Source organism: Mirounga angustirostris, unplaced genomic scaffold (genome assembly GCF_029215605.1).
Source record: "Mirounga angustirostris isolate CCGP_5_RB_7025 unplaced genomic scaffold, mMirAng1.0.hap1 SCAF_6, whole genome shotgun sequence".
NCBI lineage: Eukaryota > Metazoa > Chordata > Mammalia > Carnivora > Phocidae > Mirounga > Mirounga angustirostris.
In genome coordinates, this window is record NW_026991714.1 from 43,838,341 (window position 1) to 43,855,826 (window position 17,486).

At 41.3% G+C, this 17,486-nt stretch overlaps 1 protein-coding gene across 3 annotated transcripts in view; it reads right to left on the reverse strand.

Moving 5' to 3' along the window:
• NMNAT2 (nicotinamide nucleotide adenylyltransferase 2) overlaps positions 1–17,486 on the reverse strand; it is a 187,551-nt gene that overhangs the window by 139,183 nt on the left and 30,882 nt on the right. For all 3 annotated transcript variants that reach the window (XM_064594216.1, XM_045877297.3, XM_045877298.3), the window contains exon 3: positions 9,047–9,192. In XM_064594216.1, the coding sequence (XP_064450286.1) occupies positions 9,047–9,131 (85 nt within the window). In that variant the 5' untranslated portion in view covers positions 9,132–9,192. The remainder of the gene's footprint in view (positions 1–9,046; positions 9,193–17,486) is intronic.

Consider the following 17,486-nt stretch of genomic DNA (forward strand, 5'->3'; position numbering starts at 1 on the left):
ATTTTGAAGATAGATCCAAAATCATTTGCTGACATAGATGGGGTGTGCAAAGAGAGAAGGATCAAGAAAGTTCAAGGTTTATGACCTAAGCAACTAGAACAAGAACAAAACCATATGCATTTAGTCTTATCTAGGGGCTATACTTCATTCATCCTCTTCCTTGGTAAATATTAAATGAGGTCAACATATAGCAGCATGGCTATCCACATGGAGGTAACATGATGCAGAAGAAAGTAGGAAAAAAGAGTGCTATTTAAGCTGCCACCACTTCCATGGGTTAGCCTCTAAGTTTTGCTCTTTTCTACCTCTTCCTCCTACCCCTTTGTCCCCAGAATTACAACAATTTTCCTGAATGGCTCACTTGTTCAGAATAAAGATAATTGTGCAATAAATTTAACAGAAAACAATTTAATGGTAGTAGAGTTTACAGAAGCCCAAAGAAGGCAGCTCCACTATTAAAATGATAATGTGGAAGATGATGATGCTGGTGGTGGTTATCATATTTGCCTTTGCTGCAGAGTTCATAGATCATGGAGATATTGTCCAGTACAAGAGGTGGAGGGAAGATGCCAATGTCAGGGGGATGGCCTTGGTCAAACCATGTAACTTTTTTTTGGGCTAAAATACTTCTGAGGCTATCTGCCAAACTGTATCCAAAAAAAGCAAATTCGTTCCTTGCAATGGAATACTTATAATGTGAAAACCTCTGGCAATGGAAAACTTCCTTCCTTGTAAACTAATGTTACATTTACATATGTTGAAATATGGAACATGTCCATAAATTATGTAATTCTCTATCAAATAAATTCCTGTATCCCAGTTCTTAGTCTGTTACATCAAATCTTTAGGAATTATTTTAAATCCCTTGTTTAACCAAAATTCTGTGTGTTGAATATTGTTTTTATTTTTATTTTTTTACCTTTTTTTTAAGATTCTATTTATTTATTTGACAGAGAGAGACACAGCGAGAGACCGCACACAAGCAGGGGCAGTGGGAGAGGGAGAAGCAGGCTTCTACTGAGCAGGGAGCCTGATGCGCAGCCCTATCCCAGGATGTTGGGATCATGACCTGAACCGAAGGCAGACGCTTAACGACTGAGCCACCCAGGTGCCCCTGAATATTGTTTTTAAAAGGTGGTATTGAGGGCGCCTGGGTGGCTCAGATGGTTAAGCGTCTGCCTTCGGCTCAGGTCATGATCCTGGAGTCCCGGGATCGAGTCCCGCATCGGGCTCCCTGCTCGGCAGGGAGTCTGCTACTCCCTCTGACCCTCCTCCCTCTCATGCTCTCTGTCTCTCATTCTCTCTGTCTCAAATAAATAAATAAAATCTTTAAAAAAAAAAAAAAAAAAAAAAAAAAGGTGGTATTGAAAAAAAAAATTTAAAAGGTGGTGTTGAAAAAATATTTAATGCATTTCTTTGTGTCCTTAGGATCTTCTTGAGCAATTCAGGATGATTTGAAAGTTTAAAAAATGAACAAGAGGGGTGCCTGGGTGGTTCAGTAAGTTAAGTGTCTGCCTTAGGCTCAGGTCATGATCAGGGTCCTGGGATGGAGTCCCATATTAGGCTCCTTGCTCAGTGGGGAGTCTGCTTCTCCTGCTTCCCTCTGCCCCCCCCATTTGTCCTTTCCCTCTCTCAAATAAAAAAAAAAAAAGAACAAGAACTTTACTAGAAAGTGTATATTTTACAGTGTCATTAAATACTGATTAAACAATCACTACATTCAGAACACTCTATCTGTGGTGATATCATTAAATTTACACTTGAATTTTTTCTAAAGAAACACTTTTTATTTTTAAGATTTTATTTGAAAGTAATTTCTACACCCAATGTAGGGCTTGAATTTATAACCCTGAGATTAAGAGTCATATGCTCTACTCACTGGGCCTGCCAGGTGCCCTTTAAAGAAACACTTTTAAAAGCAGGTATGGGGCTCCTGGGTGGCTCAATCGGTTAAACATCTGCATTGGCTCAGATCATGATCTTGGGATCCTGGGATCAAGCCCTGTATCATGGCTCCCTGCTCAGTGGGGAGTCTGCTTTTCTCCCTCCCTCTGCCTTCTCCCCTCCACACCCCTCTTGTGCTTTCTCTCTCTCAAATAAATAAACAAAATCTTTTTTTAAAAAGTGGGTTTTCTTTCTCTTTCCCAGTCATCCATATACTACTTTCACAACTATTGCCTATCAATAGAAAATAACAGAAAATACAGATAATCCATCCAGTTTTGCATGTTCCTCTCATATCTGAAGATATCTCTGAAACAGAGGGGTCCAAACTTGAGGGTTAGCAGGTTTTGTTTTTTAGTTTGCCTCCACACATCTAGGCTGTTCATTTGCCTTGGTCTAACATTGGAAATGTGTATAGAAATGTTTCTCTTGAGATTCATAATATTTTTTATATTTTTTTAAAGATTTTTATTTATTAGAGAGAGAAAGAGGAGGGTCAGAGGGAGAAGCAGACTCCCACTAAGCAGGAAGCCTGATGCGAGACTCGATCCAAGGACTCCGGGATCATGACCTGAGCCGAAGGCAAGATGCTTAACTGACTGAGCCACCCAGGCATTCATTTTTTTTTTTTTAAGATTTTATTTATTTACTTGACAGAGAGAGACAGCGAGAGAGGGAACACAAGAAGGGGGAGTGGGAGAGGGAGAAGCAGGCTTCCCGTTGAGCAGGGAGCCCAATGCGGGACTCGATCCCAGGACCCTGGGATCATGACCTGAGCCAAAGGCAGACACTTAACGACTGAGCCACCCAGGCGCCCCCAGGCATTCATATTTTAAAGGATGTTCCTACTAAGTAATATTCAAACTTTTTCTTAAAAGGCATATGAACCTCTAATTCTGATAGGTCTAAGCATATCTTCTAATAAAATGCTTAGACATGTAGAATAAAATCAAGTAAAACAAAAAGAGAAGAGAAACTGAAAATGAATATTTCATTTCAAAATTGTTAGAACATCAACCCTCTTGTTTTTATCGTATTCCTTGGTTTGGGATGAATTCCAGATGGGATATTTGTCTCTCATAGCTAGCTTGTTCCACATGAGGCTCAGTTAATCAGTTCAGCCAGAGAACGTAAATCAAACACCTGTTCATGTGAATAAAAATGTCCAAATTTTCTTTTTCAGGCCTTATTCTCATGTCATGAGCAGACACAGCTCCTGCCTGTGAAACTACCATGATTGATCCATGAGTTTTCATTAGTGGACTTTTAACTTATCAGTGAGTTAGAATGCCCAAATCCACCTGAAAATATATTACAGCCATCATCAGTGTTGGGCAAGTTCTAGAATGGTCTTTTGAACTGTATCAACTATTCCCAATTTCACAACCTTAATATTAAAAAAGAGTCAGTTTTAGGACCTTGATTTTCTCCAAATTCATACTTTTAAAAAAGGCAGCACACCCTTTTTTATCTTTTTACTTCCATAATGTTAATGAATTTCAATATCATTCTCATGTGAGGAACTTTGAATAACCCAACTAGAACCTACTAGGAGCTTTTATTAGAAGATCCGAACGTCCCAGCTACAAAGACACTTTGAATTTAAGTATTTCCTTTTTTTGCATCAGTGCTTGGATAGAACACATATTTCCAAAATTTTAGAGTAAGTATAATCCTTACTTTCCCCACAAACCCTAAACCTGCTTCTCTTCAGTGTTCCTTATTCATCTACCTTGGACAGAAACCTGAGAGTTACCCTGGTCTCCTTTGCCCAACACCCACCCGTCAAGTCACCAAATAAACATCCCTTTTACAGCTCAGATATTTTCAGATACACTCACTCTCCATCCCAAACACCACCAGTCTGGGTGAGGTGACCATCTTCCCTTACTTGAGCTCTATATTGCTGAAATAGGTGCTTAGCTGGTCACCACATTTTTATTCTTGCCCTTCATCATTCTATATTCAAAATTTGATTAATTCATAACTTCAGAAATATAATTATGACATTCCTTTACTTTAAAAACCATGCAATGTTTTTTCATTGTCATTGGGATAAAATTTAAATTCCTTAACATGACTTACAAGCCTTCGTAATCAATCAGACTTCTATCTACCTTTCCAGTATTATCTCTTACCCCCCTTCTCCTTGAACCATCCTTTGTTCTAATATATCATGTCTCTCTGCCTCACCACCCCAGCCCTTGTGCATGGTTGATTCCTCTACCTGGAACAAGATTCTATAGACTCACTTATTTTTTATTTACTCAACAACTATGATGGAGCAAAGACTTGCTACTTGCAACTATGATTTATATTATACTATTACGGAAAGCTTACTCCATGCTAGGTACTAGGAAATAAATCAGTAATGAAACCAGGCATGGTTTCTGTTCTAAAAGAGCTTAAGGTCTAGCATGGAAAATAGTCATTAAGCACATAATGAGATGAGAGTTATGGCATGGAAAGTATAAGGTAATGTGGGATCAAATGTCAGGGTAACCATACTTAATTTAGAAGTCAGTGGAGGCTCCCTGAGGAAGTACCATTGAAGCTAAAATCTGAAGTATAAGTAGGTGTTAGCTGTGGTAACAGAAGAGTGGGGAGGAAGGAGGAGGTATGGGAGTGGTGGAAAAAAATGTTCTAGCAACACAATTATATGGAAAATATATGAGTACAAAGAAAAAAAATAGCTTTTCCTTGTTATAGTATAAGATGTTGGGAATAGATACCTTTGTTGAATATATTTTGTTGGTGGCCTGTGTTACCAAGGACAAAAGTTCTCATCACCCTTTGTTAAGAACTACGTTCAGGTGACTCCTTCTTTCATAGGTGTTGTTGCAATTAAAGGAATAAAGAGGTATCCTGAATGAGAGAGAAAGTCTAGATATCAGAAAACTAGTTTTATCTTGACTTTTGCATATGACCTTGACCAAATGACTTACACCTGTACCTCTGCTTTGTCCTTTGTAAAAAGGAGATGATAATATTATCCAGTTTAACTTGCAGGGTAGGATCAAATAAGATAATGGTGCCAAAAGTATAAAATATCACTTTGTGTTTAATGTTTTTTTTTTTACAGGCATTTCAAGCATATCAAACACTTTCTTGATTTCTGACAGTTCTCTATATCAATAGAAACTCAAATTCATTTTTCTTATGATGTCTAGTTGTAGCAATAGGGGCTACGTTTCCAATTCCACAATAAATAAAAAGCCCTCTTCATTACCCTTGAAGCGGGACAGAATTGGATCATGTCTCTTTTCAAAAGACCCACTTGTTCAAAGTAAAAATATTTTGAAGTAAAAAAACTGGAAAATCCAGTTATTTTACAATCATCAAAAAACAGAATACATTTCTGCTGTGATCAAGTCCTTCAATTCCTTTATTTTTTATGGCAAAACTTATCTGATCAGTCCTTTTTTACTTTTCTATTTAAACTTACTATCTTATTTCTGAGGGGTGAATTTATTGACAAACACAGCAATATAAACGCGAAGAAAGTTATACTGAAATATAATCTCTACATACTCAATAACTAAGATTTAATGTGTTAAAACAAAACCTTCTAGTGTCATGTTAGTCTCTTATGTAATAAAGCAGACCACGAAATAAAACACTGTTAGTTTATGAGTTTATTTTGCCAAAAATTTACTCATCCCTGAAAATATTTTAGCTATAGTTAAATATATAAGTGTCAAATTCTCCATCACAAACATTAAATTTTTCTATGTGTTTCTATAGCCACAGTTAGGAATAATACCAACTTCCCTTTCTTCAAAGTAAAAGGAAAAGCTCATTCTAAAATATTTTACAAATACTGAGAACTGTACAAGTACCACTTTTCAGAGATGAAGAATGAGTTTTTAGTTTTGAATGACACATCTCTTTTTCCTTATAGTTTTTCTCTTTTTTCTTTGTCAAGCAATTGGATTTCAAAATACAGTAACTTTGTTAAAGATGTCTAATTTCAAAGTCCTGTTCAGGTATTTAAAAAAGAAATTCATTTACAAATTTCAGGCACCTTGAAGAAAGTTTGATAACTTTATTGAATTGATTATTTCTGTACTGTTGTGGAGAAGATTTAAGAAGCCATTTAAAAGGAGAAAATAGTTTGTGGATAACTGCTTTTGTTAGAGACAGAAAAAAGCTCTTAAAATGCATATTTAGGAATCTCATTTAGTTGATGACCAATTTATTTTTTCTTTTTTTTTTTAAAGATTTTATTTATTTGAGAGAGAGAATGAGATAGAGAGAGAGCATGAGAGGGGGAGGGTCAGAGGGAGAAGCAGGCTCCCCACTGAGCAGGGAGCCCGATGCAGGACTCGATCCAGGACTCCAGGATCATGACCTGAGCCGAAGGCAGTCGCTTAACTGACTGAGCCACCCAGGCGCCCCAGTTGATGACCAATTTAATTCAAATCTCTGTTAGTCTATGTTTGAAGGAAATAGAGTTTATGGAATTATGCAGTCAGATCAGTGAGCACTTGTTCCTGCACGTAGTACAGGGCAAAGTCCTCTGAAAGAGGAATCAGGAATGTGGGCTTCAAGTCTTAACTCTGCCACCCACTCATGTCACCTAAGGCTCTTAAAGTCACTTCACCTCCGAACATCAGTTTCTTATTTGTAAAATGGAGATAATGATGACTTTCTGGTAAGCTTGCTATTAGGAATAAGTAAGATGAAAAGGCTCTGTAAACCAGAAACTACAGAAGTAAATCACAAAATTATCATGAGCTCAAAGATGCCCATAAGAGATTCTACAAAGAATAGTTTAATATGTATTTTGTGTTCTTGTTTCCTTTTCATATGTATATGAGCTAAATCCTTCATTAGGTTATAAGCTCCTTAAGGCTACAGTGAGCATACCATATCCTCTTTCAATGTTGCTCTTCGGATTACACATAACTAATGGACGCTCATAAGGCTTTGTTGACAGATATTCTCTCTTATTCCTCAGTTCCAATACCAAAAAAATAGTCACTACTGTCAGAAAGTCTACTTTCACCTCTTCCATGTCTAAACCTGCTTGCTGTAATCCATACCTATTTCCACATATTCTATCCTCTAAACTCATGGAGAATTGGCAGGTCAGCATCGAATTAACAAAAGCCTTTATCACTGTTAGCAAACTGTTTTCAGCTGCAAAACAGAATCCTCAATTCTTGATTTAAATCTACCCCTCTTGCAATCCAAAACAAGTGGAAGTGACTAATATAGCCCCAGGAAAAAAGGAGTACCGGCTAGCTCACTAAAGATTTCTAGAGCCAAGCAGTTCCAGAGGAAAGCCCAATCTTGCCCTGGCAATGGAGAGGAATAAAGTACAAGTGACACAAAATGGCTAGAGGAAATATGGACAGAGAAGAAAAGCAGGACCCGGGTAAAGGCATCAGTGAAAGTAGAGTGTTCCTAGGGCACTGATATTCCCTTAGATAAATGATGAGGTACTCTGGTCTACTCTGATGCTTAAAACTAAAGTCTTTATTTAGTAAGTAGGTTAGCATTAGGTCCTAATAAGACACTTTTAAAAGCTGAAGGCATGGTGAGGAAGGGATGGCTACCTCTCAATCTCCCTCCTTGTATCCTATAAATGTGCCTACCTGAATCTGCCCTCAGCTCAAAGTAGTTCTATATTCTTTTCATGAGGTTTTTAATAAGCGGGCCCAGTTCAACGCACCTTCTAGGTTTAAGAGAAGAGTATTTTTAGTCAAAGCCACCTCGCCCAGTCTTTACCGATATGATGTGGTTTTCATGAAACAGCCCTAGGAGGGCTCACGCAATCCTCCGGCTCGGGGTAAACACGTGTGTCCAAAGCCAGCTCCGGCGCGCCCTGCGCTTCAGCACCGCCGCCTCTGGATAGCGCCTTGCTGGCAGGCCCGCGCAGGGCCTCCCACCCGTCTCTCAACCATCTCCAGCCCACTCTCTCTCCTCTTCTCATTTCCTGCAGTGCCAGAAAAAAAGCACCCCCAACTTCTAACCTCTGCTCTATGCCTGCTTCTAAAGTGACCTCCGCGTCCCTTCCTCAGGGTCTAAACGCGCACGCCCCCGTGCCGTTGGGTCCTACCGGAGCAGCAGGGAAGCCGCGTCCACCGGTGGCCCGAGATCTCCGACAGGCATCGATCAAATGTCCCCTGACCCTGCTGAATCCCAAACCAGCAGCTGGGAGCCACCGCTCACTCCCTTTCTCTCCACGCCCCAAAGCCTCCAAGAAACAAACGCGCAATGATGCGCGCCCCCCCGCCCCAACTCGCGCGCGCGCGCGCGCGCGCGCGCACACACACACACACATTCACACTCATACACACACTCGCACGCCGCAAGCCTTCCGGGTGTCATCGCCGCCCTCGGCAGAGCCTCAGCCAACTTGGGCCCGGATCCATCAACATCGGCTTGAAAAGGGCTGCCCGCAGCGGCCACCCCGCCCCCTCCCCTTCCTGGGCAACGGGTCCCGGCAGCCGAGCCCAGGCTGGCCAGCCACTCACCCGCTTCACTCAGCCATCCACCTCGCGAGGGCAATACGCGGCCCACAACCCTCAAACATTCGCCCCTGGGCCGCCCTGAACCATTAGCCAAACCCTAAATTAATCTCTTCAAGCCCCAGCCCTGCTAATGGTGTGTTGTGTGTGTGAGTGTGTTTGTGTCTCCAAGGCATATACATCATTTAACTCCTTCGAGCTTTCCACCCATCCTAAACAAACAGCACGTTATCTCTAACCCCCTCTTTCCCTTCTCCGCGACCCAACCTCTAACCCCACCCCGATCCTCTGCAGCCAAGTGGCCAAACTACCACACCACCGTACCCCAGTTCTGGAACCTCGACCTCCCACCCGGCCCAAACCCACAGTCACCTCCGGCCCCTCCCCTCCCCCACCCCTTGGACCCCAGTGAGCCGGGTCTGGCCGGAGCAAGAGACGCCTAGGAAGCGCAGTCCACGTCCCTTCCCAGGAGCCCGGAACAGAGGGGCTGACCTCCCACCAGGGGGATGAGCCGGCGCATCCCTCCAGAGGGGCACACGCCTTACTGTTCAGTCGCCCTGGAAAATACAGGTGCCGGGGAAGGAGAGAGGCGGAAGCTGCCTCCGGGGGTGGGCGGGGGGACTCACCGAACATCTGAATGTGCCCTTTGGTGATGGGATTGAAGCTGCCGCAGGCAAGCAAGATTACGTGGGTCTTGGTGGTCTCGGTCATCGTGAGGGTGGGTCCCTCGCGCTGGTCCAGGGGTCGCCTCTTTTTTTGTGTCTCGATATGTCTGCAGAGGGAGAAAGGAAGGCGAGGCTCCGGCGGTGGATGCTGTGGACTCCAAGGAGTCGCTCCAGACGCAAACCGCGTCACTCCCCGCCTCCCCTTAACGCTTGCAGCTCCGGCAAGATCCGAGGCTGCTTTTGTATGGCTCTGCTTCGTCCTTCTCTTTTCTTTTCAGCCTTTTTCACGTCTCTCGTCCTGGTCTCCCACTCCTGCCTTTCCTCGCCGCCACCCACCTCACTCCATCACGCTCTTCCTTAGTGTTTATGTACAAGGCAAACCATGGTACCAAGCCCAGAACCATGATACTCACAGCACGGTGTGAGCTCCTTCTTTTACCTCCTTCTGACTTTTCCTCCCACACGCTAACATTTTTCTGTCCACATCTACTTTCTCTAACATTTTCAACTCCAAAAGTGTTTGATCTTAAGAACTGGCTTTTTTTTTTTTTCTTCCTAAAAGTTTTAAGTGAGAAATGACAATGGTTTATGTCAGGAATACTAATTTCCGTCTTTCTTTTCCCCCTAATCTGATGATTTTGAACTGCTGAACTCAGTCCAGATCTTCACCGAGTGGTTGCCAAGAAATAGGGGGAATCCCTATTTCTGAATCCCCCCTCTGGAATAATGGACCTTTTTATGGGTTGAAGCAATGCAGAGAACACGTATGGGGCAGAGTTACTAAAGCTGTACTAGGAAACTACTGTGATCCTACATAAGCTGTCAAAGTTGAGACAAAGATTTACCCATTCAACAAGTGTTTCTTGAGTGCTCACTATGTGTGAGGCCCCGTTATAAACCCTGCTGATAAAGCAAAGTCCTCCTCTTCTTCAAGTTTACATTCTACTGGAGGAGGGAGGTGACAAACAGAGGAGGAAAATATTAGATGGTGACTGTGCAGTGCCCCACCAGTGAATGCCATTCACTCTCTGGCAGTACAAAAGGTGAATGGGGGAGGGGGGCCACTTTAAATCCAGTAGTCAGGGAAGGCCTCTCCAGGGAGATGAAATTCAAACTGCAACCTAAATGACAAGGAACTGCTGGTACACATATTTTGGGACAGGGAAGAGTTTATTGTGCTCATAGACGTGAAAGAAGACCAGCATGACTAGAATGCACGAATAAGGGGAAAACGCTAGGAGACAAGATTGGACTGTCCTTCAGGACAGAATGGAGTGGGGCTTGGAGGCTAGGATAGGGTTGGGATTTTTTCTAAGTGGAATAATTTAGAGAGGAATAACAAAAGGAAACCACTGAAGCTTTAGGCAGGGGAGTGATGAGTAACTTGCATTTTTATAAGATCACTCCGGTTGGTAGGCAAAAAGTGGGAGGGCAAGGCAAGCATTTAGGGAATTTTTTAAAAAATTTTATTTATTTATTTGAGAGAGTGAACAAGCAGAGGGGAGAGGTGGAGGGAGAAGCAGTGTCCACACACTGAGCTGGACGCAGGGCTCCATCCCAGGGATCCGGGACCATGATCTGAGCTAAAGGCAGACACTTAGCCAACAGACACCCAGGCGCCCCAAGCATTTAGGAAATTTTGCTGCTAGCCTAGGCTAAGTGGAGTTGTCCTTGGACTAGGGTTTATAAAGGTGAAGTTGATGAGAAGCAGATGTTCTTGGGACAAGTTTGGTAGATAGAATTTATGGTCTTTGCACAAGGATTGGATGTGTAGGGTGAGGTAAAGAGAAATCTAAGAAAATGTCTAGAAATTTGGCTTAAACAAAGGAGTGGACTGAGATTGAGAAAATGGGGAAAGAAAGTTTGAGGGATAACCAAGTGTTCTATTGTGATACCTATTAATTCTTATTTTTTAATGGCCTTTAAAAAAGTTGACAAAAAATAATTGACATATAATGTTGTATTTAATTTTAGGTGTACATAATAATTCTGAACTTAGAGATCCAAAAGTACAAATATTTACCTCTCCCAGGCTTTGAGATTCTTGAATAAATTGCTACCCTATATTAGTGGGTTGGTTGTTGTTTCTTATCCAAGATCACATAAATATTTGTGCAGTAAATATTTGCTAAATTATGCTGAATAGCAAATCAACCCTAATGTGCACAAGATTTCTAGTTCAGATACAAAAGTCCTATGAATTGATGTATACTTTAATGGGGTTTATGTCTTCCCTGGCATGGGATGCAGGTTAGTGAGGAAGAAAGAGCAAGAGATATTTTTTTTTTTAAGGAATTTTAACTACTTTTATTTATTTATTTTAAGATTTTTTTTAAGATTTTATTTATTTATTTGAGAGAGAGAGAATGAGAGAGAGCACATGAGAGGGGGGAGGGCCAGAGGGAGAAGCAGACTCCCTGCCAAGCAGGGAGCCCGATGTGGGACTCGATCCAGGGACTCCAGGATCATGACCTGAGCCGAAGGCAGTCGCTTAACCAACTGAGCCACCCAGGCGCCCAAGAGCAAGAGATATTGAAGGGAAGCTGACTTGGGTCTGAAACTCTTGACACTAGCTGGGCAATTAGCATAATTATACTTAACCAATAAATATTTATGGAGTGTCTGCCATGTGCCGAGCACTTGCTTTAGGAACTGTGAATAAAACAAAGTCCCTACTTTAATGGAGTTCGAATGCTAGAGGGGAAAACAGACCATAGATAAATGAATAAACACAATGGCAATAGATACCACAATGAAAAATAAAGCAGGATAAGAAGAAAAGGAAAGGAAAATCCTCCTTTATATAAGGTGATTAGGGATGGCATCTCAGTTAAGATGGTATTTGAGCAGGGGACCTGAAGCAAGTGAAGGCATATGTTGCTTGACTGGGGAAGAATATACACGCAGAACAGCAGGTGCAAAGAGTGTGAGGAGCAAGAGTGTTAGGGAATGTTCAAAAGGACACGTGTATTGCTGGAGAAAAGAACGAAAGGGAAAATTGGTAGGAGACAGATTAGAAAAGTAGGACAGACACATAGGGCCTCATAGGCCCTGGCTAGGGTTTTGACTTTTTCAGAGAGAGATAGGAAGTCGCTGGAGGGTTCTGAGTGGAGAAGTGACATGAGCTGACTTACACTTGAAAAGTACCGGTTTGGCAGGAGATATGAATTCTGGAGTCATCAGTATAGTTTTATATTTAAAACCATAGGATTAAATGAGGTCATCCAGGGAGTAACAGATATATGAAGAAGAAAAGAGTCCCTCAGATTCAGCCTTGGGGCACACCAAATTAATAATGGTAGCTAAGGTTCATTGAGTACCACTAGAAGCCCAGGTACTATAAGCTGTTTACAGATGTTAATTCATTAACTCTATAATAACTCTAATTGTGAGTTCATATAACTCCGATAAGTTCATGTAATTTATCCCATTTTAGAGATGGGCATAAAGGAGAACAGAGAAACGACATAAGTGGTCCAAGTTCCGAAAACTAGTTTGTATGGAGCCAGATTCAAACTCTGGTAGCTTTTGGTTAAAGGACCTGCTCTTGATCCAAGTTTCACTGCTATGCTATACTGACCACATCCGTAAAAATGAGGGTAATTATACCCCCTAAGCCACAGAGATGTGAAGATTGCCAATAATGGATGTAGAATATGTAGCATATAGTAGATGGTCAATAAGTGATACCTATTTTATAAATGAGAGAATGGAACTTCTTAGCAGAGACATGAAGAACAGACTGAGAATTGCCTTACCACATTTTTAGGTTTTCTTTTCTTTATCCAGGAAAAATGGAAAGGTAGAGAGGAAAATTCAATGTTAACTTGCTGGAATGACTGGACACTCACTCAATGCTACAAGTTAATTTTAGTAAAAAGAAAGAGAAAAGATCCAACTCAGGCTTCCCATACACAATAGTGGTCAGTAAATATTTACTGATGAATTAGGGTGAAAAATCTTTTCATCAGTCCAATGCCCAGAGGGTAACAGTGAAACATGAATGTGTTATACAATGCAATAAATATTTTCAGTATTGTAGGTTATGTCTTAAGTGATAGTTTAAATTCTATTGATTAGATTAATTGGTTGTGATTCTAATTGTCTCTTGTGATTTTCCTTATGCTTATATCTAATTTCTGCATCCCCAAAGAGGGCTCTGGAATTGGAATATAAAAACATGGAGAAGGGTGCCTGGATGGCTCAGTCAGTAAAGCATGTGACCCTTGATCACAGGGTCATGAGTTCAAGCCCCACGTCGGGCAGAGAGCCTACTTAAAAATAAATAAATAAGAATTAAAAAAACAAAACAAAACCATGGAGAGCAAGTTCTGGTTCTCCCCCTTCTAATTGTTTGGCTTTGGACAAGTGATTTATTGCTGATTCTATTTTGTCAATGTGCTCTGTGTACTTTAAGGGGTGCTAAATGGATCAAATAACACCATGTGTGAGTCACTGACTTTTTAAAAAGCATAGTGTCAGCTTTTGGTCAAACTCCATAGTTGTTACCTACAAAACACCTATTGTTTTTTAAGTGTTCAGTTGTTCTATTGATGGCTTTGTCAAGAAGATTTCTGGAAGTGCTGATCTTAGAGGGCAATAACTTTGGAAATGTGCTAGTAGTGTATATATTAACCAACAAAAACAAATAGCCAAAAAGATACTAACATCGAATTTATTTTCAGGGAAGATTCCAAGGCTGGTTCATGAGATATAGAAATGGGAATGTCAACTCTTGCATAATACATGTACCTTAGTATATGTAGTGATCTATTCTCAGGAGTGCTTATTTTAACTTAGGTAATATAATTTGGTCCAATATTTCAACTTCCCAACAGCTGGGTAATTGCTTTAGGCTGAAAAGGAACCAGAGTCATTCTCCCACAGCCTAAATCTTGCAATCTGCTCTAGCCAGTTTGGTTTCCAAATGGCTCAAGACGGACAGTCCAACCCAGAACTTTCTCTGCTGTAAATATCTGTTCTGATGGGTAGGCATAAGTATCTATGAGTCTGATTTGAAATGTGCCCATGTAAGTCTAGCACAGTGGGTATGCGTGTTCCCTTCTCTCCCCATTCACCTAGTCCAGATTAATCATCCATTTACATCACCGATCAGGGGGAAACCATTCCATGTTTATAAAGCTGGTTCCAAGGTAATATTAGGGGTCATCCTTTTTAGGAAGAGCAAAAAAGCACACACTTGGTGTGGCTCCTTTAGTTCTCATCATAAAGTCAGAGAGTGAATATTTATTTTATGTTTTCCTTGTAAAAATATTATTCTGAGAGAACCATGACTCTTTGGGATTCTCTACAGGCCTCAACATTTGTACAATTCTCTCTCCTTTGCTTTCTCCACTTTTCTTCAAGATAAACATCTTCAGGGATAGAGCTAAAGTGATTGGCATTACTCTCCCCATCTTCTCCACAAGCGAGTATTTTTACATCCGTGAAGTGAAAAATGTCCCTAGATCAAGATTCCTTCTTCTAGCTCTAAATCCCCAAAACCTCATTCAGACTTATAATTTCTCTAATCATTCAAATCCTATTTCACAAGTGAAAAATGTTTCCAAAATTTAAAGCCTGGTTATCAATTACAAACATAGTAATACTGCTGGCACCACAGGTCTTTATAACCAATATGCATTGGATGCCTTTAACAATAAATTTCTTCAGCCAGCTCGGATATTTGCTGATTTATTCATCATGGCTTCTTTCAGATGGAGGGGCAGGGAGAGGAGCATATAGATCATTATTTTCATCTTGAGACTCAAGATCTCACAACTTACAAAGTTTTCCCCAGAGCAGCAATAGGAGATAGAAAAATCCGTTCTAGGAGACTTAGAAAGAAGTATCATTAAGAGGGATAAGTATTGGGGAACCTGGGTGGCTCAGCCTGTTAAGCGTCTGCCTTCGGCTCAGGTCATGATCCCGGGGCCCTGGGGTCAAGCCCCACGTCAGGCTCTCTGCTCCTCAGGGAGCCTGCTTCTCCCTCTCCCTCTGCCTGCCGCTCCCCCTGCTTGTACTCTCTCTCTGTCAAATAAGTAAATAGATAAATAAAATCTTAGAAAAGATAAAGAAGGATAAGTATTGGGGCACCTGGGTCAGTGCATCCGACTCTTGATTTTGGCTCAGGTCATGATATCAGGGTCCTGAGATGGAGCCCCACTCTACGCTCTGTGCTGAGTGTAGATTCTGCTTGAGATTCTCTCTCTTCCCTCTCCCTCTGGCCCTCCCCCTGCCTGTGCTTTCTTTCTCTCAAAAAAAAAAAAAAAAAAAGAAGAAGAAGAAGAAAGAAAGAAAAAAGAAAAAAACGGGTATATATTCCCTGAAATGACATCTGAGAATATCTCTGCTTCTCTCTTTTACATCACTCAAATGGAAAACACATTTGGCTCAAGGGAGTGTTAAATAAAGAATAGGCAACTTAAAATACAAAATATTTTTTCCCATTATGTCAATAACTCACAATTTGGTTAAGTCAGATCGACCTAGAATTTCAGTCCCATGATTCCCCAAACCCATGAGATGCAGAAAATAACAGTGGTATGGCTGAGCTACTCTCACAACTTGCCAATACTAACTAATTTCAGAAGAAATAGAGGCATAAGAAAAATTTGCACCACTTGGACCTGTTAAGTTTCAATCTTCACAACCTGTATTCATTTTTTTGGTGGAATTGAGGTGGCTCAAGGTTGATAGCTGTACATTTTTAGATTTTATAAGTTGCTTGTATTGTTATACAAGGACTATTTCAGAAATCCATAACAGAAACCCTATTCAAACCAGCATACGCCAAAGAGAGCATCTATTGATCTCTGTGAGTAGGAAGTTGTTTTGTAGTCATTTACGAGATGGTCAGCCAGGTAGGGTCATAAGAGGAGACACAGGAGAGGCCCAGGAAAACAGTTTATTATCCTCACAGGCCCTAGAGACAGGAGGCATGACATGTCATACAGGGCCACAGGGAAAAACATCAGGATGGTTAGGATGTGGAAGATAGGAGTGAGGAGAGAGCTTAGGCCATGGGCCTTTATTTCCACAGAAAAGGCAAGGCAGGGTAGAGTAAGCAGTGTAGGATAGTCTAATTTGAATAATTTTGGAGGGCTTTGGGCTATAGGTGTGGTCCCTAGTTGCCTAGTAGTTGGCCCTAGGATGAAGGCAGAGAATATTACCTCCTGGAGTTTATGGGCCAGATAGAGGATGTCTGACTCTGGATTAGTTTGCCTATCAAAGGCATGCTCTTTGTTGGGCCCTTTGCTATCTCTAAGAATTGGCTAGCTCAGGGAAGGGCAGTCTCTCCCCAGAAAAAGAAGGTTTTAAAGATACCAAAACATCAGAATATATCATATACATAACAGAAAGCTAAAAAGTAGACCTAGCTTTAGGGAAAGCTGTATCTAAGAGTTGGAATAATACCATCACGACTCCATTTCTTTCTCTTACCATCCCTGTTTACTTTCCTTTGTGATTGCTCTATTTCAGATCGGTGCTCTTTATATCAAAGGAAGATGGCGGTTGGCAGCCTCAAACGACATTGTCCTTACAGATCATAATCCCATTAAGAGGGCACATCCTTCCCAGGAATGCCAGTGAAGTGTTAAGGAAGACTGATTATCTGGCACTGATCTTGTGCCCATTCCTGATCAGTCATGTGATTAGAAAGAGAAGTATTCTAATTGGCCAACCTGGGTCATTTGCCCATGCTGGGTTCAAAGGGGGAAGGGAAACAGGAAGGAGGCCAACTCCATTCAAACTGCTTGGCTGGGCAGGATTGTTCTAGAACACAGTAGAGAAGCTTGACAAAATTATGTCCCCAACGTTGCTATAAGAAGAAAACATATAGTGTAGACCTCAAATTCAATAATCTGATTGAACCCAGGAACATGTCTTACTAATATTCAGAACTCCAATTTCTTGTAGGGGTAAGCTGAGACTGACTGATTGCTGGGAAGGTAGAAGCTGGTGGGAAAGGAGCAAAGCGTGCCAAGGTAAACATAGTCCTAGATGAATCCAGAAAGTTTGTGCAGGAGCTTTCAAGAATTGAAGAGAGTGTTGGAAATACTCTTTTGAGGATGAGAACTAGATACTCTCTAAGATGTCCTTGCCTGGCAACCAGAAGCTTTAAATTCCTTCAGTTTCTCTCCCTCTCTCCACCCCTCCCCCCCGCCACTTCCTCCACATGATCTGTTGTCTGTGCCAGGCATTGGCATCATCCTTCTCTCTGTACACCAGGTTCTCTGAAAGATTCCTGGTTCCTGCTACTCTGTAAGAATGACTTGGATTTTCATGGGCCAAACTATGGCACAGACTATACATGACTTCCAATTCCCAACATCCACTGGCCTCAGTTTCTGTGTCTTGGTACAAACTGTTAAGATGGAATTCTGTTAGCTCAGTTGGA